This window comes from Eptatretus burgeri, chromosome 3 (assembly GCF_056783735.1).
Source record: "Eptatretus burgeri isolate ZD-2024b chromosome 3, Ebu_testis_v1, whole genome shotgun sequence".
NCBI lineage: Eukaryota > Metazoa > Chordata > Myxini > Myxiniformes > Myxinidae > Eptatretus > Eptatretus burgeri.
In genome coordinates this window covers 30,123,404-30,147,039 of record NC_140963.1, presented here as the reverse complement: position 1 = coordinate 30,147,039, position 23,636 = coordinate 30,123,404, and the positions used below count along the sequence as shown (strand labels likewise).

Sequence of the window (23,636 nt, the reverse complement as noted above, 5' to 3'; positions counted from 1 at the left end):
GACTTAATCCTTTGCTTTTTGCTTGTTTGGGCTCCTGATTACTCCAATGAAGGACTGTACCTATATGGTCTTCCATTTGATTTGAATTGAATTTATTTTTATCCCATTCTAAATTCTGTTGAATAATGAATAATAATGAAAAATCACCCATTCAGTGACAACTTGGCAAAACTGAACGGCACTCAGCAGAGCACATTCCTTTGCCAGGCTGAAGAGTTTACATTTTGTATACCACTGATAGGTTGGATCTAAAATCCGGATCTTTACCAAAATCGAACGAGCTTGTTCTTATCACCCAACCAACTCATCCACTGAGTATTATCAAAACGCATCCACAACTTTTTGAGATATCATGCTATAAATTGATTTTGGCCCCATCTCTCAATGGTGAAGAATCACTTTTTAAAAATCTCTTATCAGAATCCGGATTCGGATCGTCACCAAAATCAAATAAATTAGTCCTTATCAGACATCCAACATGTCCGCCAAGTTTGATCTGAATCCGTCCACAACTTTTTGAGATATCATGCAATAACGTTTTTAGTCCTATCTCTCGATGGTGAGGTTTCATTTAAAAAGTAAATAATGCTCACATCTGGATCCGTATTCAGATTTTCATCAAAATTGAATCAATTCGTCCTTATCACACACCCAACCTGTCTTCCAAGTTTCGGCGGAATCCATGCATAACCTTTTGAGATATTGTGCTATATATCATTTTTGGCCTGATCTCTCAATATTGTAGAGTCGCTTGATAAATTCTAGGAGCCGGATCCTGATTTGCATCTTCACCAAAATTAAGTGTTGCTGTCCTTGGCTCGTCACCTGCACAAAAATTTTTTTTTAGATCAATTACTTAAAAACTGTGGCCAAAATCGTGTGACAAACAAACACAGACAGACAAATGCTCCAGACCAACATACTTGACGAAAAAAATGTTTCGTCAAGTAATAAAAAAACGTCATGGGTCAGTGTCAGGTGTCCGATCAAAGTGGGACGTCTTGGTACTTGGTCATCATTGCCAGCAGTTATAAAGTGGTAGTTCGTAATGCCCCAGTACACAAACGCCACACAAAATACACTACACAAAAGTAGTCCTGGAGAGGGTCTGCAATCTCTGATTGTTCTTTTTCTTGTTTTACTATGCTTTTATTGCTTGTTATATACATATCAGTTACACACATATTTATATGTGATCATACACATATTATATGTGACATATTACACATACATACACACTAATGGAGGTGTCTCTGAGACACTCTGAGACCTGGTAGTTCTCTGTTGCATCAACTGAAACCCACCCACAGGTGGAGATAGCAGCCAACAACAGCCACTTTCTTGCTCACACATTTTTTTTACCTTTCATCGTCAGATTCCTGCAGTCAAGAAGGATGTTCTGCCTGCTTCAAAGCTTTACAACATTATTTATGAGTTCTAGTGCCAGTGTGGTTGTGGTGCTCGGTATGTAGGCAGCACTACTCAGACTTTGACTGACAGAATCATGCAGCACGTCCATTTGTCCATCATATGGAACACCAGTGGTATGAGTATGCAGTCGGTACGTGTTTATAGGAAGGTCCTAGCATCGATCTCAACATTGTGTGCTATTGAAAGGCATTTGATTGAGAATGCAAACTGTGCTGAACAGCATGGGTTGGATACATTCAAAATATTGAGAGGAGGACGAAGTATAACACATCTCCGAATACTAGAAGTGACATTTGTCTATTCCATGGATCCTACGTTACGTCAAAAAAAAGAGTTTCTCCATAAACTTTGCTTATTTGTGCAAAGAAGAAGAGTAACACAAATTCGTCTCCCAGTCACGGATGTTGATGAAGAAGTTTCTGCATTGGCCCTAGTGGCCCCGCCCAAGACTTTGCAATCTCTAATTGGAGCGCTGAACGCTGAACACAGAACACTGAACTGAACAATGATGTCAGCAGAGAGCATTGAATCGGAATTGGTCTTGTTGATAAGTGGCCTGTATAGGTTCTCCTTCATTGTCTCAATCACAGGTGAGAGATGCGAGTGAGTTTGTTTTTCATTTTTATTGGTTCACGAGTCAGTAAGTGACCACTATATTCGTTACGGATGTGTGTCTCTCTGTCTGTCTGTCTGTCTGTCTGTCTGTCCTGAGCATAGCTCCGTGGGTTTTGATCCGATCTTGATAAAATTAGGGTGCGAGGTCTGTATCATGATTTAGTTGTGTTTTCCGGAGACTGGGTGTGCTGCGCCCATTATGGGTGGAGCCACGCCCAAAAAACATGCGTTTTTAGGGGGTAGCCGGTTTCAAGTTACATCTTATCCAAGGGGGTTTGTCGTATCTGGCAGGGGTTTCGGTATTTGGTTAGCCCAATGGCACCTGCATAGCCCCACGGAGCTCGATTTTTTTTCATTTTCGTCCCAAGGTCACGAACTTAGAAAATGTCAAAAAAATCAATAAATTGGGCATCTCGCTCCTAGGGTTTTCAACTGTTTCGAATGAAAGTTGGTATGCAAGTAGTGCTCTTCGAGTACTACAACTTTCATCATTTACGTTTTTCCCGATTCCCGCCAGTTTGCCCGTGGCGTCCCCTCGAAGGTCAAAAAATAAAAAAGGCGAACCGTGTACATTGCTCGTGAACCATCGCCGTCTCCATACTTGTATTGACTGCTTTTGACATTTACACATGGTACATGCTTGGGAGCCTCAGTGGTACATATTTATTCTGTCTGCGTTGTCACTGATGATTCGCCAACAAGCGATGAAACTGGTCTGGCAGCTTAGGGGATGTGTAGCATTAGGATTTTCAAGTGTGTACTATTTGTGAATGTCTTCACAGCTGTGGAGGAACTTTGGGAAGGGTTTGAAACAGCAAAGTGCTTACCATGTGTTGCTTGTTATGGTTGATTTATTCAACTTCTTTGGCTATAAGGGCATGGGAGAACTTGATTTATTTGTATAATTCTTGTCGCATGGGTTTGATTAGGTGAGAGTTGATTGGTTATTCCCTCCATTTATAGGTGAGAGATGTGGGTGAGTGTTTGTTTTTCATTTATGTATATATATATATATATATATATATATATATATATATATATATATATATATATATATATATATATATATATATATATATATCAAGGTGGCCAGGATTATACAAATATATATGTATAATCCTAAACAAATAAAAGAAAAGGTTTGCTTTATGCAGCTTCTTCAGCATTCTTTATGCAAATGTGTATCATGTCGCGCCGCCTCCAGGTGGTGGAGTGTATTACAATTATTCACTATTAACGGTACAGTATTCCTGTCCTCATGTTTTTCGGTGCAGTGAGGTGTTGTGAATTTTCAGCAGTAGTTATGTTTTTGCTTCATGCACGTAAACCAGGTTTTTTTTTTTTGGTATTCCTATACAGAGCTGTCAGTTGCCTATACACCACCCAAATAAAGCTGTGCATTAGAAGAATATATTGCATGCTTGGAACAAGATCGCCCATAGATCGGGTACTCTGCTTGTTCACTGTAATTTACAAACACCCCTTAATTTTTTTTCTCCTCTGCTAGATTACAGTATATTTATTTTTTTAAGTTTTAAGTTGCAAATAAAGTGATTTCCTCATCCATTATTGCTTCATTATTATTCAAAAAAATAATTTCCTGTTGGCACTCCATATCATGATATAAAAATCTTGGTGGACAATACTCCTGTGTGACATTGGTGCAATGGTGGATATCTCATCTGAAGGATCTTAGTTTGACTGATTTTTATCCTTGATGAGAAAAATGTGGTCATTTGTTGACTGAAAATGTTCTGCTTCATATGTTGTTTTACAATGTGCTTACTGATCTCAGAAATCGTGTCTGTCACATGTTTTTTTCAGAAAGGACAACTCTATCACTTTCAAGGCACTTTTGTTCCAACCTGAATATCTTTATTATTCCCATACCGCAAAACAGGATGCTTTATAATGGCGTCTTATTTTGACATTTATACAATGCTACTCCACCTAATTTGATGCAGTGCTATGGTGAGGGCTTTTGTGCCTTCCAGCATGAAAACACCTTGATACATGATTTGTTCTGAAGAATTGGTACAAGCTGCAAACAGCAGCATTGTAAATTCACTGTAGCCGGTTCAGAGCCCTGACTTAAACTAAATCAGATAACTCTGAGACATCTTGAAAATCCAGCTGAGAGCCAGAGTCATCAAGATATTATCCATTGCTGAACTGCAATCACTGAAGGAGAAATTGTGAAATTTCATCTTATTTGTTCCATAGTTTGGTACAACGTGTTACTTACAGGGTCCAAGCTGTGCTTGTTCCTAAAATTGGAACTAACACACTATTGCAAGTCATATACAGTAAAGGCCAAAAATATTGCCACCCTTGCACTTCTCTCAAATAACTCACAATTTTCTCAAAAATGTGTTGAAATTGACAAAAGTATTTGGTCTCCACAATTCTTTATTTCACTGGTAATATTATAGAACCTTTGTTTTTGATTCAGAACGTAATATATCCTTTTAAATCAGAAAATAAGAAGAAATGGCATTGACAAAATTATTGACACCCTCGACTTAATGTTTGATAGCACAGCCTTTGGACAAAACAACTGCAGACAAGCACTTGCTATAACCATGAAAGAGCTTCCTTCTCCTCTATACTGGCAGTTTGGCCCACTCTTCTTGTGCAAACTGCTCCAGTTCTCCCAGATTTGAAGGGCATCTTTTCCCAACTGCTGTTTTCAGATCTCCTCACAGGTGTTCAATGGGATTTAGATCTGGAATCATTGCTGGCCACTTCAGAACAGTCCAGCATTTTGTCTTGAACCATTCCTGGGTGCTTTTTTGAAGTGTGTTTTGGGGTCATTTTCCTGCAGCAAGACCCATGACCTTCAACGAAGACCCAGCTTTCCGACACTGGGTTGAACATCGCTCTCCAAAATGCCTTGGTAATCTCCTGCTTTCACAATGCCATGCACACATTCAAGGCATCCAGTGCCAGAGGCAGCACAACAACTCCAAACCATCACTGAACATTCTCCATGTTGACTGTGGGGAAGGTATTATTTTTTTTGAAGACTTCATTTTGTTTTCTCTAAACGGAGATGATGTGCTTTACCAAAAAGTTCAAATTTGGTCTCATCTGTCAACAGGACATTCTCCCAGAAGGATTTTGGCTTGTTCAGGTGTGTTTTGGCAAACTCCAGTCAGGCTTTCTCATGTGTGTCTCTCTGTGTCTCTGTTTCCTCCTGGGTCTCCTACCATATATCCCCCTTTCATTGAGTTGGCGACGGAGGGTTCGAGTTGAAACTGTCATAACTTGTGTCTGAAGGTCACCTTGAATCTGTTTGTCAGTTGATCGAGGTGCTTTCTGCACCATTCAAGCAATCTTTCACTGCACTCTTTGATGAAGTTTTTTCTTGCGGCCACGTCCAGGGAGATTGGCTGCAGTACCATGGGCCTTAAACTTTGTGATAACATTGTGTATGGTGGATACAGGAACATCATGGTCCCTGGAGATGGATTTGTAGTCTTGAGATTGTCCATGTTTGGCTACAATATTGTGTCTGACCTCCTCAGACAATTCTCTGGTTTTCTTTCTTTTTTCCATGCTCATTGTGGTGCACACAGTGACACAAAACAGCAGAATGACTCCTTTTCTCAATTCAAACTGGTTGAATGAGTGATTTTGTTTTTAATCTTGCAGGCACCTCCAATTCACCAAAGGTGAGTTCAATTCCAAAGTAAAGGAGAATCACCTGCTTGAAATGTAATTATTTCTCACAACTTCTAAAAGGTGCCAACCATAATGTCTGGGCCACTTTAGGATTTCTGTGTGGAACAAGCTACGATTTAGCAATTTTTTCAGCTTTTTTTGTTTTGTTCCACTGCAAACCAAAGAAATACATATGTGGATACCAAAATATTTAATTTCAACAATTTTCTGGAAGAAATGGGACATTATTTGAAAAAGTGCAAGGGTGCCAATATTTTTGGGCATGACAGTCGATTGATGTGATTTATAAATCTTTTCAACATCATCCAAAGATCTCTCAACATCATTTGCATCACTCATGGAGAAGCTAAAGCACAAGGCCAGCTGCCCTCCAAATCCAGATAGGTTGGTAATCTCTCTGTCTTTTTACCCCCTCTTATTCCAATATTGCTCCCATTGCTCTTTCAAGTCCTGACCCTCCCAGTTACTCAAGGATGCATATGTTTTTCCAGCAACCCCCTTCTTGTTACTCTTCCAAAATCCAGACTTCTTCCTTACCTTGACTGCTCTGTTCCTCTTATGTCCCACTTGTTGAAACACACTCCTGAAATAGTTCAATCCCACTCTTCCCTCCAGGGTTACAAGGTGACAGTGCACTGGCATCCTCCAGTTCTACCTGTGATCTTTTTAACCCCTATTAACCTCCCCCCAAAGCTCTCTTATGTAGGTTATGTTGTTCCTCCCCTTTCTATTCTTCTCCTTTATTGCATCATTCAGTTCCTTGCTTCTTCTTCTTCTTCTTCTTTTCTTCTTCTTCTTCATTAACAGACACTATTATCCCACCTTTCTTGTGAGGTTGGCTGGGAGAAGCTTGGCCTGAGTCTTCACGAAACGGCTGGCGAAGCCTAATGTTTGACTTGTTAGGACAGGAATTTGGAATTTGGGCATGGTGCCAGCAATAGCTCACCTACTCTTCACGAAGGACACCATGGGATCTTTAACGTCCACCAACGAATGCTGGCAGATGGGACTCCTGCTTAACGTCCATCCGATGGACAGCTCACACATTAATGAATCACGCTGCTTGTGAAACACCGGGTTGACAGTTTATAGCTGTGTTGTGAATCAAACCCAGGCTAGACAACTTGGAGGCGAGTGTACGTACCTCTTGGCAGTCCTGTCAGCCCCAAGTTCCTTGCTTGTTATGGCCACCTAATGTCCATCCATCCATCCATTGGGACCATACGATGTACAGAGCGTTGGTGCTGCTTCATGGCCCTGTCACACCTTGACGATTTAGCCAGCGTATGCCTGACGAATGCAAAATTTGGCTAAAACGCTGGCACACATCGACTACGTTATGGGTAAGTTTGTATACGTTAAGAGCACGCTGGCATACGTCGTAGTACGCCGAGGTGTTAGACAAATTTTCCATGCTTTAAATTTTTCGACGTATGCCAGCGTATGACTCACACGTTCCGCATACGCTTGGCCATAAGTTGTAGGCACATTACGCGATCGTCGGCACACGTTACTTGTAAGTTACTCATAAGTCGAAACGCGTCGAGGTAATGTTTAGCGTACCCGAAACTTATTTCTAACCTATTAGTCAGGCACCCTGTGGATATACCCGAAACAAATTGCAATAGTTTTCGGACATTATTTTTCCAAGTCCTTATAAATCTGGGAGATTCATATTGAAAATCTACCAAAATAAAAATAGTGGAACATATTTTTAGGGAGACAGTTTAGCCGTACACCCTTAAATTCCAGAAATTGTATCGGGTGAAAATACAAAATAACAGAAATACATCCAAATGCTTTCAAAATGAGTTATAAATGTTATGGATGAATCATATAGTCATATTAAATGTCACGATTAGTCCAGTTTATACAAACAACAAGAGCTCAGTAGAGTGCAAACCCTGTCCTGGCCAAAAACGCGGATCGATTTTTACCTCAATACCGATGTACTTGTATTGTTGTCATGTAAAGCACAAAATAGGCCAATGTACTCCTATTTATGTTATAATATGATCTACATACAAATATCCATGACCATGATTCTTAAAAATGTGTAGCTCTGAAAGTTTTACACTGTGTGAGATCGGTTTAGTAATGATTTATTGATGATTTTTTTTTCAGAAAGTCTGAAGTGAAACATCAAGATGGATGACTGTGTAATTTGCCAAAAAACAGTCAGGTGGAGAGCGAACTGTTACATTAACACAAAAGGGATGTGATGGTATCCTGAAAGCCAGCGAAGCCAGAGGCAAAGATATAACAGTCGCAGCTGGCCAGTCTGTCCATGTGAAGTGCAGAAGTGACTGTACCAACCCTAGATCAATCCTGTATCACAACAAACGTAAACTTTCTGGTGAACAGGATCATCATCTTCAGCACACACTTAGATCGAAAGAAACTACATTCAGTTATGACAAGGATTGTGTATTGTGTGGTTATCCAGATGTATACAAAGGCAAGAAATCAGAACATAAACTTATTCCTGTTAGAACAATGGATTTCCAGAACAAAATACTGAAGGCATGTGATGAGTTCAAGAGAGAATGGGCTGATATTGTAAGAAGTAGGGTGCTTTTTGTTCAAGACCTGCCTGCTGCGGATGCAGTATATCACAACATTTGTAGTGTTAACTTTAGAACAGGGAAACAAGTGCCAATCGTTTTTCAGCAAGCCATAGAGCAGAGAGCTGCAAAATGCAAGAAAATCAGTGGAAGTGGCAGACCCAAGGACTCGAAAAAATCCGAAGCTTTTCAAGCAGTAGTAGAGTATCTTGAAAAGAATGATGACAAGCAGGTGACCATCAAAGATTTGATAAGCAAGATGAAAGAATATCTCCAAGATACTGACATAGAGCCGTACAGCTTTCCACATATGAAATCTGAACTAAAAAAACATTTCAGTGACAGAATAACCATCACAGAGATCAATGGCAAACAAAATGTAGTAACATTTCACACCACCGCTTCCAACATCCTACATAATTTTCATCAACAAACGATGCAAGACAAAAAGGATGAGAAGACCCACATAATTGAAGCAGCAGCAACGTTCATAAAACAGGACATAAAAGACCTTGATCAGACCAGGAACACCTATCCCACTGCCGCCGAAATATCAACAGAAACACCACTGGAGTTCGTGCCACCATCCTTGCAGCAGTTGTTAAACACAATATTCTGTGGAAAAGATCGAAGCACCAAAAGTGCTTCAATAGGACAGGCAATCATGCAAACAACGCGGCCTCGTATCCTTCTGGCACCATTACAAATTGGTTTGGGTGTTCAAATGCACCACCACTTCCAATCAACATTTTTGGTGGATTCTTTATATCACCATGGGTTTTCCTGCTCTTACAGTGAAGTGAAGAAGTACGAAAGAAGTTCTTCAGTTACACATGGCACAGAGATTCAAAACTTCAACATTGTCAGCAGAATAAAATTGTTTGCACTGACCACAATGTGAGAAGTATTGACGGCAAGAGTACGTTCCACGGTATGGGAATTATTGCTATGGTGACACCCGGGACAAAATCATCAAGAACCATTCCAAGAGTGAAAGTCACATCTGGTGATATTGCTTCTGTTGGACGGATAAATGTTCAGCACTTCTTCTCAGAAAGAGATAGCCTCCAGTCTCTCCTCTCCCAGCCAATAACAAACACAAATGCGAAAGAACCATGTGCAGATGTAGATCTACTTTGGAAGTCATCGCTGCTGCTGAAAGTCCCAAGACCCCAGTGGTCTGGGTTCATGCAGCTCATCCACAAAGGAGAACATCCTGGTGTGTCGTCGGTCATGTTTCTCCCCATGATTGATTTGGATCCAAACGATCTCACCTGCATTTATTCTACATTAAAATTCACATCTTCCCATGCAAGTCAGTACCAAGCATACCCAGTGGTGACATTTGATCAACCGTTATGGTGGAAGGCACACATAATGGTTGAGAATCTTCCTGAATTGCAACCAACTGTCGTTCGTTTGGGAGGCTTCCATACAAAAATGAGCTTCCTGGGATCCATTGGCCACCTGATGAGTGGATCAGGCCTTCAGGAGCTGTTGGAAGTAGTGTATGCTGACAACACAGTGGTACATATGTTCTCAGGAAAGGCAGTCAGCCGTGCAGTCTGCCTCCAACATCAGCTGCAGCTAAATATCACAGCCTCAGAGTGTATCAACAGGTTCAAGTGTGGTTCGGCCATGGTGACCAAGTACCTCCAGATCAATGGGGCTGGAAAGTGAGTGAAGGGAAACTGGCCCCAATTTTGACTGACAATACACCAGCACCACAAAAGTTACTGAAAGTGATACAGTGTAATTGTGAAAGAGGGTGCTACAGTTTGAGATGTATCTGCCGAAAAAATGGATTGGATTGTTCCATGGCCTGCGGTGAATGTCGTGGGGTGTGTGCAAACATTTCACTGTCGGCTGACACAGACTCGGAGGAAGACCCAACAGAGCGTTAATTTGAGTTTTAGATGGCCGTGGCCTCCCGATGTTTCACAACAGATTCAGCTTCAATTGTGATTGTTTAACCCTGGTGTATACAGATGTACTTCATGTGTGACACTATGTTATATAATGTACTATTTAAAGTTACATAAATTTTATAAACGCAAGACTTCAATATGTGAAATGTTGTTACCAGTAAGTACTGTGGCCAGCCGCCCGTGGAGCCCGGTCACCGCCAATTTTACGAATGTGGAATCATTCTGACCCATATCAAGTATTTCTTTCGGTTTAGATTATGTTTTTAACTTCCAGTGCAAATATCTGATGCTCCTGTCATATTTAAACCATTATTTATAAGACTGAAACACATTTTTGTTATTTTTCATTTTCAACATTCAAATTTTTGAATTGTACGGGTGGGGGTAAGTTTTCTCCAAAAAAAATGTTCCACTGAATAGATGTTGGTAGATTTTTAATAGGATAGTCCCAGGTACATTAGGAATCATCAAAAACAGGTTTGAAAACTATTGTAATTTGTTTCCGGTTACCACCTTTTTCAGCACAGGGTGCCAGGAGTATATGAGTAACATGTTGTAGGCACGTTACACGATCGTTGACACACGTCGACACACGTTACATGTACATTACTCATAAGTCGAAACACGTCAAGGTAATTGTTAGCGTCAGTGTTCCAGACTCCCTGTTGTTTTTTTTTATTTTTTTATTTTTTTTTCTTCGGCGTGACGGTGATGTTGACACTTCGATTTCTAGTGCGGTTATGATATAATATAATTAATAGGCTGCCGCTCAACGATTTAAATCATAACCGCACTAGAAATCGAAGTGTCAACATCACCATCATACGGAAGAAAAAAAAAACCCCCAAAAAACCAGGGAGTCTGAAACACTGACGCAAACCATTACATCGATGTGTTTCGACTTATGAGTAACGTACAAGTAATGTGTGTCGACGTGTGTCAACGATCGCATAACATGCCTCCAACTTATGCCAGTGTATGCGGAACGCGTGTCATACATCGAGAAATTTTCAACATGCTGAAAATGTCTCGACGTACTCGGCATATGACGAAGTATGCCAGCGTACTACGACGTATGCCAGCATTCTCTTAATGTATACAAAACGTACCCATAACATATTCGACATGTGCCAGCTTGGTTCGGCAAATTTTTCATACGTCAGCATACGCTGGCTAAAACGTCAAGGTGTGACAGCGACTTCACACTTCGAAGTCTAGTGCAGTTATGATTTGAATCGTCGAGCCGCAGCCTATTAATAGCCTACGCCACGTGATCGTCGGCAAAACGCTGCCGCGCTATGCATAAGTTAGACTATCGTTGGGCATAGGTTGTGAACACCGACAAGATGCTCAGCATTCGTTGGTATAAGTTATCTATATGTGATTGAAACGTTCTGTGTACGTTACTAATACGTTATGCATACGTCCAACATGTTATTATAGGCCCAAAACTTTTTTTAAAACATCAATAGTTCAGCGTACGCCAGCGTTTTACAAACATTTTGATACCTTGCCATACGCTGGCTAAAACGTCAAGGTGTGACAGGGCCCTAAGCAGTCTACTGGGCTATTGGGCATAATCATGGACAGGTTGCCACTCCGACACAGGATACCAGCAAGCTTGTACTCATTTTGCCGACCTCAGAAGGATGACAGGCTGAGTCCAACCCCACCTGATATTAATTCAACAGCAGAGCAGGATTTGAACCACCGAGGATCCCAAGCCCACCACCCTAACCATTAAGCCAATGCCAGGCAAACCTAATGTCCCACCATCTGTATGGAGCCTTTCTTCTCTCAGTGACGTTCTTGCTCTTCCAAGAAAGCCTACATATTTACTTACTATCCCAATACATTTGGTAATATAGCATACATCTTAAAACACTTAAAGTTAACAACCACCCAAAAAAGAAGATCGATTCATGTCCTGGCATATGGCTACAAGCAAACTGACTATCTTGGTTAGTATTGACCCAGACTAACAGCTAAGAAATCGAGTGACATTGAAAAATATTGGAAAGCTATCACTCATCTTTCTTGTAATGAAGTTATATTTTTGCTGGACCTCTTCCTCTGATGAACCACTTCAAATGAGCAGTTATTACCCTCGCAAGAGGAGAGGATGTTGTGTTTGGGTGCGTTTGCCACTTGGCAAAAAAAATTTTTCCCCAAGTATGTTGATTGGTTCGGTTAGTTTGTTTGTCCACTCACCCACAGCCCAAACCGGTCAGCCGATCATTCTGAAACTTTCGCAGATTGAGGCACCGTGCCTGCGACAGTCAAGCAACAATGTTTTGAGAGGCAACATCAGCCAAAAGGACAACATTGGACGAATTTCTAAAATTGATAGATAGGGCCAAAAACTGTGTGTGTGTGTGCGTGTGTGTGTGTGTGTGTGTGTGTGTGTGTGTGTGTGTGTGTGTGTGTGTGTGTGTGTGTGTGTGTGTTACGTTACGTTACGTTACGTTACGTTACGTAACACACACACACACACACATTGTTTTGTTACGAATCTGGAAGCCTTGTGCACACAGACAGACAGCCGTCCCCGTAGCTTAGTTATTTCGATAAGTGTGTGTTTCTAGTTAGGGCCCCCTACCTGTGTCTAATGGGAATTACATACATGCACTGCGAAGTTATTTTGATAATTAGGATTTTTATAACAACAACACCGATGACACTTGCCTTGGCTTCCTCCCACCTTCCTCTACTTGCACCATTGCACGCGTGCGTGTCAGCACGTACGTGGGCGGAGTTCACGACGACCTGACGTCTCTCTCGCCCAATCCGGGGGGTGCGAGTGAGGTGGCCATAAGTCGGTCAAAGGGCACAGAGCGGGCTCCAAGAGCAGCAAAGCCTCTTCAGCGGGCGGGGAATTGAGATGCCCCGATACGCCCCCCCCCCAACCAATCATGGAGAGACGACGCATTTCCCCGGCGAATGAGGTGCGCGGAGGGGTGAGACGCGTTCCCCCTGCCCCGACGTGGGGCGAGAAGAAATAGACGGGACGGCGCGGTGTTGCTGGTCTTATGGTCGTCTGGTCTCATGTCGCTGCTGGTCTTCTGGACTCGTGTCACTGCTGGTCTTCTGGCTCTCGTCTTGTCGCTGGCTTTGGGCTCGTCGCGCGCAGGAGGAGCTTGCGGGAGCCTGACGCTGTCCTCCGTACCCAGTGCTCGCAGCGGCATTGAGCTGCGGGTTCGAGTCCCGCCTATCCTGGACGTCGAAGACTGCACGAGGCGGGAAGGTCCAGTTCGTTTCTTTTGGGTGTGCGTCTGTCTGTGGGCCCGTCTTTAAGTAGGAACTGTTAAGTGCTTGTGCTGTACATGATTTCATTTCTTTATAGTTGGTTTAACTCTGCTCTTGTGTGTTCCTTCCCCACCTATTGTAAATAAATATCCATTTGTTGAATGTATCAGCTCGTTTCTGTGGTTTTTTCATTTGTTTAACACCGTGCGTGTTGGGGAAATAAAAAGGCCGTTGTTACCGTAGTTGTGTGCATTTGGACCGACGGGACCTCGGTAACCATCCGCTCGGGTTACGCACTGGTCGAGCATGGAAACGACTCGTCCCGTTCGAGCTCCGTCGATGGTGTGAATACTCGGTAATTCGCCACGTGGGCCTCCAGGTATTTTGAAGTTTGGCAAATAACCCTGTACTACGTGGTTGATTTACGGTCCTGTGAGGGACCCATACCCTCGGAGTTATCCGAGGGTGACGATCTAGATTCCGGGTGTTCGGTAGAGTCGACTACTGCTCCACCTCGCGGTCGTGCTCGCAACCGACGCCCGGCTCCACAACAACATATATATATACACATACAGTAAGTCGTCGACTTACGACCTATGCGACTTATGACTGATCGACTTTACGACCACGCCCGCGACCGCGATATGTACTGTATGTCTGGCCACGACTGCTCCGCATCTGGCAGCGCGAGTGTTGCACAGCTGGGCGTACGACAGTTTCTGCCCCAGCGCCCGCCAGTGCCAGCATGTTCGTGTGGTCTCGGTATAGCACAGTTTATCCGCAGCGCAGCAAGTACTGGCTGGTTCAAAAGATTCAAGAAAAGATTCCAAATTCATAATGTTCGAGTGACTGGAGAAGCAGCGAGTGCAGATGAGGAAGGAGCTCATAAGTTTGTTGAAAGTCTGGATGAAATAATTACGCAAGAGGGGTAACATGTTTTGTATTTTTTTAATTCACTATGTTTTGTAACTACTGCAAAATGTCTTCTATTTTTTGTTTTTTTGTATGTTTTTGCAAATATTAAACCAATTGTACTGTAGTATGCAGTGTTTGACTTAAACCTGACGGACATAAAAAAACGTTATGCAATAACAATTAAAATGGTTTTTATATCCATGGTTATAACAATAATGAACAAAGAAAATGTTAATAAAATATGACTTACAGATGATTATTATATCATTATACAGTATAATATACATACGGTCATTTTTGCATAGGCCTATACACTATAAATAAAGGTTGGCCGACTTACGACCAAATCGACTTATGGCTGGTCGGTCGTAACCATCGACAGCTTACTGTATATACATAAATAGATAGATAGATATAGATATTGTTGCGGGCCGGGGGTCGGGTGAGAAGATCACCGAGGGGGAAACTATCTCGGGTTCCCACCAGACTTCCCAGCATTGTAGGCCGTCGAACACGGATAATTCCGTGACGCGGCGTGTCACTAACGAACCGTGAACGCCAATAACTCAACCATATGACCAAGAGTCCTGCTTCTTGTTTATCCGGTTACCTAGAAAAATAACCACATGATCTAATTACAAGGGGACACGACCTCGGTACGCCTTGTCTGAACCGGATCACCTTACCGGATCAGATGCAGCCGAGCGACACTGCTAAGGACGTACCAGCGGATCAGATGCAGCCAAGCGACACTGCCAAGGACGTACCAGCTAAAAGGAACGGATCGTTGGGAATAAAGTCCCGGCTAGGTTAGGCTACGGACCATGCTGGATCAATGAAAGAAAAGACAAAAACGAGCTGGGAACATTTTGACAAAAGGATTTATTAACAGGCAGGTGAGGAAAGATATGTTTCACAGTGAATAGCTTTTATTGTTGTGTGTGAGCAGAGATCGGAAGAAAAGTGAAAGGTGCGATAATAAACAAGCAACTTACAAAAGCAGACACAGAGCAGAGTTATCGCGATATAATTATTTTACAATCTTAACTTAAGCGAGGACAGGCGCCGTGCCATGTACACATACACACACACACACACACACACACACACACACACACACACACACACACACACACACACACACACACACACACACACATCCCGATGAAGAAGAGCTAATGAGAAGAAAAAGAGGAGAGAACATGAGGCTGACGGTCTCTCAATACCTTGCACGATTGCCCGACCGCAACACCAATACGTTTTGGAGGGATGCTCCGCTGGGTGATACCTCCCTCACAGCTGGCACGTCGATCCAGAGAATGGCACGCCTGACAGGCGTGAAGGAAGGACTTTGGGCGGAGCCAGAAAGTGGGGTCCGGAGCAATGGGCAGATGGGTGGAGTCAGTGGTAAGGCGGTAAAGAAGGTGGAGTCGGCAGGTGGAGTCAGAAGGCGAATGGGTGGGTTGTCAATCCCAGATACCAAGATGAGTCGGACGAGCCAACAGGAATGAGCAGACAGGAGCGGTGCGCAGGAACGACAGGAACTGGCACTCAAACTGGAAATGGAGCTGAAGCTGGAACTGAAATCCACCAGCAGACGGGAACTCAGTGCAGGAAAGACGACCACTATCCCAGGACGAGCAGGACGAGCTGACAGGAACGAGCAGACAGGAGCGGTGAGCAGGAACGACACTCTCGACTGCCCCGCGACTCGTCCTTTTAGAGATCCTGTGGTGTGGGCGGGGGTGACTACCCGAAGCGATGTGTCGTCATGCGAATCGGGCGCCCTGATTGTGCCCCGACCAGCACACGGGCCGGCCGCCATGACCAGAAGCGGCTCAACTTTACTTCCGGTCAGATGGTTCCATGCTGCGGAATCATCTCGCTCCGAGCACCTTGACACAAATCGCCCTGCACTGAACTCCCAGGCCGTCCACGGCGACCGGCGGTCAGCGTCGGTCAATGCGCTGCCTGTCTGTAAGCCATGCGGCTCGAGCCGTACAGCGTGCCTCCGCCTGGCTGCAGCCTCGCCGGGCGGAGAGGCGATTGGACGTTTGCCGTTCGCGGGAGACACCCGCGGCCGCGGTGGTCTGCGAAGACCGATGGTAAGATGCTATGGTAACACATGCGCAGACCTGAACACGATGTGTGCCATTCGTGTATTGCTGCGTGTGTGATAATAAATTATCCCGGGACTGCAAGTGAGTCTGCCGCGATTAAGCACGTGGCCATTTATCAAAGGTGATGTCGTGTGCACGGTGCCAGCCCTGTGTCAGGAAATTTAGGGAAAGGATTGGATATAATTATAAGATGGAATTCGGATTGAAAAGAGGACAGATATAATCATTAAATGGGAATTTGGATTGAAGAAGAGTGCGCCACAAGCGCACTGTAATTTGTTAGCACTTGGTGTGCCGCTCCATCTATTTCCTCGGTTCGGCATTCCTGCAGTACGCCGTTAGGTTGGTTACCCTTCTGGACTCGGCACGGCATTCCTGCAGCGACGTGGTTGTGTTGGTTATGCTTCTAGTCGCTTGAACAGTGGGTGGAGGGTTATCGTTGCGTTGCATGTGCTCCGTGCAGCGCTGGCGTTTATTGTTGGCTTGTACTTCTACCCTTGGTCTTCTGTGAGGACGCATTCTTATGCGAAGGGCGCGGCTGTGGTTTTTACAAATGGGTGTCTGAGCGTAATGCCTGCTGACTTTCGTGAGGACCCATGTTCCACAGTTCAGGTGCGCGGCTGCGTGTTTTTTACCGATGGGTGTCCGAGCGGAGTGCCTGCTGGCTCACGCCAGGATCCCATGCTTGGAATTACCTCAGGAATAGAGAAAAAGGCAGAGTAGGAATGAAGTTCAGAGGTTTAATCAGACCTAATGATGAGATTTAAACAACGCACTGTCCCGTTCGACCCACTAGACAAGAAGGAAGGGACTATGCGAACGTACATTAATGAAATAACTGTCTGGGGACCACTGTATGTTGGATGCCATTGAATTGGAGGGATGCGGTTCCCAGAACCGTAACGATATATACATATATACAATATACATCTATACTAATAAATGTCAATGTGTGTCTTCTCCATAACTCCAAAACTATAAAACCTAGTCGCGTGAAACTTTGCATGCATACTAAGAAAACTCCAAGGAAGTGCAGGAGTGAAAATTGTGTGTTTGGGTGAATTAAAACACCCCTTTTGAAGATAATTAACGGCCTTATTTAATTATATCCTCGCTGTCTGGGGTCTTAAGGCGTTTCCTGAGTAACCTTGCTGGGGTCTGAAGCCACCATTTTTTCTGGCCTGCTCAACCATGCCTTGACTTTGAACAGGCTGCAACGATTTTGCTCAGTCATATTATCGAATGCCTGTTCATCATAGCTACGAATCACTGGGTATATTGCAGTGCTTATAAGTGCCTTGAGACGCCAGCGTTCGTGGCTTTATTTCATTTGCACATATGAATAACTTAGAGAATCTCTTAAACTAAGCACAATTACAAAATGTAAGCTCCAGATTTGAAAGTATCAGCAGTTCCGACTCATAAAAATTTTAAAATTTGTCCAATTCGGACATGCTTGGACGTTTTCGGGTGCATAGTTGTATCCACGGCAATTGTTAATTGCTTGCCAAACCAGACATTCCGTCGGAGTGCTTGCTTCAGTGCTTAAGCCACTTACCGAGCTGTACCGTTCCTGTCAGTTGATAGCGGAACAGTTCATGTCCCAATCAGGATGTACATTTGACAGTTACTACAGGGTAGAGGTACGTTATACAGCACACACGGAAGTGGTACATATGGGTTGATTTGGATCTGTCGGGACTCTCCGCAGGTGTCGTTTTTCTCATGCCGCATCCAAGAACAAAAGTAATAACAACATGAATGACAACAGTATAATATTAATGTTATTACAAAACCATATTAATACTAATAATATCCCCTCCCCCTCCCCCCCCTTTTTCCAAGGGGTTTTTCCTCCTTGAACAAACACTGTGTTGGCGTGTATAAATAGCTTATCATGGCATTTTGTGGCAAACGCTTACCGGAAGTATCAAATATTACAAACCACAAACACATATGATTACCTTTTATAACAGTAGCTGCTGCTGTTTAACACTAAACTGAAAGGAAGGAAACCCGGGATGTGTTCAGTTACCAAGTACCTCGCTCACGCTGGCCAAGCCAGCCATTCCTTAAGGGGCTCTCACACCTTGACGATTTAGCCAACCTATGCCGATTTATGAAAAAATTGCATAATACGCTGGCACATGTCTAATACGTTATGGGTAGGTTTTGTATACGTTAAAAGCACGCTGAAAAACACTGCCATAAGTCGTTGTACGCTGACTTTAATCGTTGAACTTTGTGGTTTTTCTCAAATTTTCGTATGCTTAAAATTTTACGACGTACTCGGCGTTTGGCTCACACGTTCCGCTACGCTGGCCATAAGGTTTAGGCACGTTATGCGATCCTTGACACACGTTATTTATATGTTACTCATATGTGGAAACGCATTGAGGTAACATTTGCGTACCCGAAACTTATTCATAAACAATAGGTAACGTTTTATAAGCACGCTACACGAACGTTGTTCACAGCTTGCAACGCGCTACTAGAAAGTTTCTTATACATCAAAACACATCAAAGTAATGTTTAGGGAACCCGTGACTTATTTATAATCTATGAGTAACGTGCTTGGGAATTAGTTGTAGAGCATGTCATACGAACAAATAAGTATGTAGACGTATTTGACGTCTTCAAGACGACCACAGAACTTACTGAACGCATTTCTAACAAACAGCTGACATAGAATGACGTATTCGCAGCGACTAGGGAAATTGGTATATAAAAAAGGCCTTCGCAGGAAGACCCCGTCTTTTTTTTAGACTTCGTGGTGAGTACATGTCGATGTCATTCCGAGAGATGGAGGATACGGCAACGCTGAGACGACAATACCTACCTGTCCTCGAACATCAACATGACCTCATCGAGTTGACACTGCACCAGTTGCGTGCCAATAGAGCCGGGAGAAGAAGACGTGAACGGAGGAGAAGGAACTGGGTGAGACCATTGATCGGGAGGCGACGCCGTTACGACATATATGACCAGCTCATGGTGGAACTCCGGAACGAGGGCCATGCATCCTTCATCAACTTCCTGCGAATGCCCCCAGCGATGTTCGACGAGCTGCCAGCCAGAGTGGTCCAAGGATAACCAAGCATTATTATTAAATCATTTCAATAGTCCAGTGGAAGCAATTGAACTCGTTCAATGGAAAACGATTTCAATTACCGAGCACCAGCGTCCAAAAACAATAGGCGAGTGACAGCCGTTTATTAAAATAGTTTAGTGGCAGTCAATGGATAGCAAACGTCACGTAATCGTAAACGATGCGCTCCCACATTATGCATACGCTACACTATCGTTGGGCATAGGTTGTGGACACCTAAAACACGATAAGCAATCGTTGGTATAACTAATCTATAAGTTATCGAAGCGTTCTGTGTTCATTACTAGTACATTATGCATTTGTCAAAGTCTTTTTTAATAATCTCAATAGTAAAACAAAGAAATATTTCATCTTCGGAATGAGGAAAAAAAATTAGCCCTTACAGAACATCGAACAATGGTGCAAAGTATTCTCCTATTCGTTGACGCAACGAGGATCCATCATCCCCCACAGCCTCCACATCATGCTCACATACTACTACTGACACAGACATACAGCTACTACCAATGCTACTACCACAACTACTACTATTATTACTGTCATGCACACCTACTACTAGTAATAGTACTGCTACTATTGATACTACCGGCATTCACATCTACTCACCATGGAGTCTGGAACGATGATGGGTTATTATTGTGAAGCCCATTTGTATATACCAATTCCCCTAAACGTTGCCAATACGCCAGTACATGGTAGATGTAAGTTAGAAACACTTTCAGTAAGTTCTATGGTTGTCCGGAAGACGTCAATTTAATTCGTCTACATACGACAATGTGCGTTTTACATACGTTACAAATAGGTTCATTGCATGTTACTCAAAGGTTAGAAGCACGTTTTACTTAGGTTCAAAACATGCTACTCATCGGTTAAACGCACGTTACTCTTACGTTCATAGCACGCTAGTCATTGGTTCAAGGCCAGTTGTACATAGTTTCAATGCACGTTACTCATAGTTTCCAAGCACGTCAAACATAGGCTAAGCTGACGCTACTCATTTGTTCAAAGCACGTTACTCATCGGTTAGAAATTTGGTTTCAAGTATGTTGGCCATTACCTTGACGTGCTTCGACTTATCAGTAACCTACAAGTAACATGTGTTTGTCGTGTTTCAACGATCGCGGAACGTGCTAGGAACAGATGCCAACGCATGCAAAAACGTGTGAGCCTTACGTCGAGTACGTCTTAAAATTTTCAGCATGCTTGAAATTTCACGACGTATCAAACAGACTAGGTAATATGCCAGCCTACTTCAATGATTTCCAGCATACTCTAAACGTATACACAACTTACCTATAGCGTATTTGACGTGTGCCTAGCGTTGTAAACACATTTTTCATAGAATGGCATATGCTGGCAAAATCATCAAGGTGTGACTGCGATGTTGACACTTCAAATTCTCAGGCAGTTTTGATTTCAATCGGCGTCCGGAAAGTTCTTAACTGGCTACGCCACGAGTTCGCCGGCGATACGTATAGCGCGCAACGGGTAAGTTAAACTATCGTTTGTCATAGGTTTTGAACGCCGACCACAAGGTAAGCATTCGTTGGTAAAAGTTATGTATAACACAACGAAACGTTCTGTGCCCATTACTAATATGTTATGCAAACGACCAACACATTATGAATACGCCAAAAACTTAAAAAGAAAAAAACATCAAAATTTCAGCGTACGCCAACGTTTTACATACATTTTTATACGTTGCCATTGCTGGCTAAAATGTCAAGGTGTGACAGGGCCCTTATCAGTGGTTTTGAATGGAGTGCTTACTTGAATGCTTAAGCCACTTGGCGAGCGTTCTAGAAGAAACTTGGTGACTGAACACACCCCCGATGTTATTGAGGCCTGCACCCAGATCTACTGAAATCGATGTAACCCAGAGAGTATAACAACATGACCCTACCCGCCGCTCCCTGGTGCTTCCAGTCTTGCTCTACGGATATGAGACTTGGACTCTGACCAGGAATCTGAGACTGAAACTTAACTCCTTCAGAACCAGGTCTCTTCAAAGAATCCTTGGCTATCACTGGTCAGACTTTGTGCCCAACGAGCGGTTGCTGAGAGAGACTCGGATGAGATTTATTACCTGTATAGTCCGTGAGCATCAGCTGTGGCTGAACATGTGGCTCATTTTCCTGATGCTGATCCTGCTCACCAGATTCTCTCAGCGAGGAAGCCTCATAAGTGGAGCAGGCTAATGGGACGACCGTGTACCTCATGGTTGCAGCGGGTTGATCGGCATCTCAAGGAGATGGGCATGGGCTAGGCATCTGCCTCGAAGAAGGCCAGACAGAGGCCCCTGGAGTACCAAAGGAAAGTGGACGCAGCGTCGCTCTGTTCTGGCCCATGCTGTCATACCTAACCTAACTGTAGAGAGTGTGTGTACTTGTGTATTAAATGTACAACCTAACCATAGAGAGAGTGTGTACTCGTGTATTAAATGCACAATCACAAAAATGGGCATGCAAAACTTCTGCTAATTAGAATTTTGAATTTTTCCTAAAAAATGGTCAGAAGCAAATATTTCTATCTATCTATCTATCTATCTATCTATCTATTTATCTATCTATTGTGTCTCTGTCTTTATCTCTGTCTCTCTCTGTCTCTCTCTGTCTCTGTCTCTCTCTCTCTCTCTCTCTCTCTCTCTCTCTCTCTCTCTCTCTCTCTCTCTCTCTCTCTCTCTCTCTCTCTCTCTCTCTCTCTCTCTCTCTCTCTCTCTCTCTCTCTCTCTCTCTCTCTCTCTCTCTCTCCCCCCCCCACCCCCTCCATACATCCCCATGCCAACATAATTCAGGCTTTGGGTGTTTCAATTTGATCATTTAAAAATATATTTGTTTACATGTCTGTTTTAGTTATGCCCTCTTTTTCTCTTATTGTAATGGCTTTGAAAGAATTACTTTGTTATTATCATAATTCACATTTGACGCTGCCTTCCAGGAATGGTGTACTTGGACCATGCCAGTGCTACTTTGTATGCTGAGAGCCAGGTGCTGAATTTCACGGAGGACCTTATCTCAAACTGTTATGGTATGAAAGAAGCCAGATGGAAAAAGGAATGGGGGTGGCTGGAGGAGAGGTCGGCAGACCTTAATTTATCTCTCAGAATTTGTGTATATTCACATGACATCCTGACCATGCTTGCACTGTTTGCTTTGATTCACCTTTTTAGATTAAATGGCCTTTTTTGGAAGAATCATAACCTGAGTATAATAATGTGAGCAAAGATGTGACCTTTTCCTTAGTAGTATTTTTCTTTGGTCATGTTGTGACAATTTAGAGACAATGTGACAAAAATCTGCATGGATTTTGAATAAGACCATCTTAAAATGTTTAACTGACTATAAATTTATTTTTGGCAAACAAAGAATATAACAGTAATGAGAAATGCATATTTATTAAAAAAAAAAAAAAATAAGGAATAGGAAATGAAAACAGTATTTATCAAATCAGAATGTGCCCACACAACTGTTAAAATTGTAAAGTATTTCTTCGCAAACAAAAAGTTTTTAAAGAAACTAACAAGTTGCCCGTGCCCGTACGGGATTCCAAATCGGCTCGGGATGAAGCCGGAAAAAATCAAAATGGCTTTTTCTGTCATCGAGTCAGCAAGCTGGGAGCAGCAATTCACATTTATTGCCACATCTGATCCAACTTAAATGCACTAATGGTGGCGAGGTGCTCCATTTGAAAGTGTTCGTTTGATATGTAGCTTTTTTATGCCTAGTTTCCTTAATAAAAATTTGTATTGGTGTCAAATCCAGTGCCGAATTGCAAATTAATGGTAGGATTTACTCAACACAATGTTCCATTTGTTCTTTGAACACCACTACAGTAACACATGTGCTATTTATTTACACTGTACTCAATACAAAGCCACCTTCACTTTGCCAGCCATTTAATTCTTTGATAATTAATGTTTCCTCTGATATCACTATTTGATGAATTTAGAATGCAGCTATTCACCAAATATGACTTCATTTCAAATTTGGTGAGTTGGCAAACAATAGTTTAAACCCTGAAATAG

The 23,636-nt window shown here is 42.8% G+C and overlaps 1 protein-coding gene across 8 annotated transcripts in view; it reads left to right on the top strand.

The window, feature by feature from the left end:
* The window catches only part of MOCOS (molybdenum cofactor sulfurase), a 366,395-nt gene that overhangs the window by 33,344 nt on the left and 309,415 nt on the right, over positions 1–23,636 (top strand). For 6 of the 8 annotated variants that reach the window (XM_085872802.1, XM_085872811.1, XM_085872803.1 and 3 more), the window contains one exon: positions 22,550–22,639. The exons of 1 other annotated variant lie outside the window; for it this stretch is intronic. In XM_085872802.1, coding sequence (XP_085728928.1) covers positions 22,550–22,639 — 90 coding nt within the window. Of the gene's footprint in view, positions 1–22,549; positions 22,640–23,636 lie in introns of those variants that run through there. One more of the 8 variants, XM_085872809.1, reaches the window with a different exon arrangement.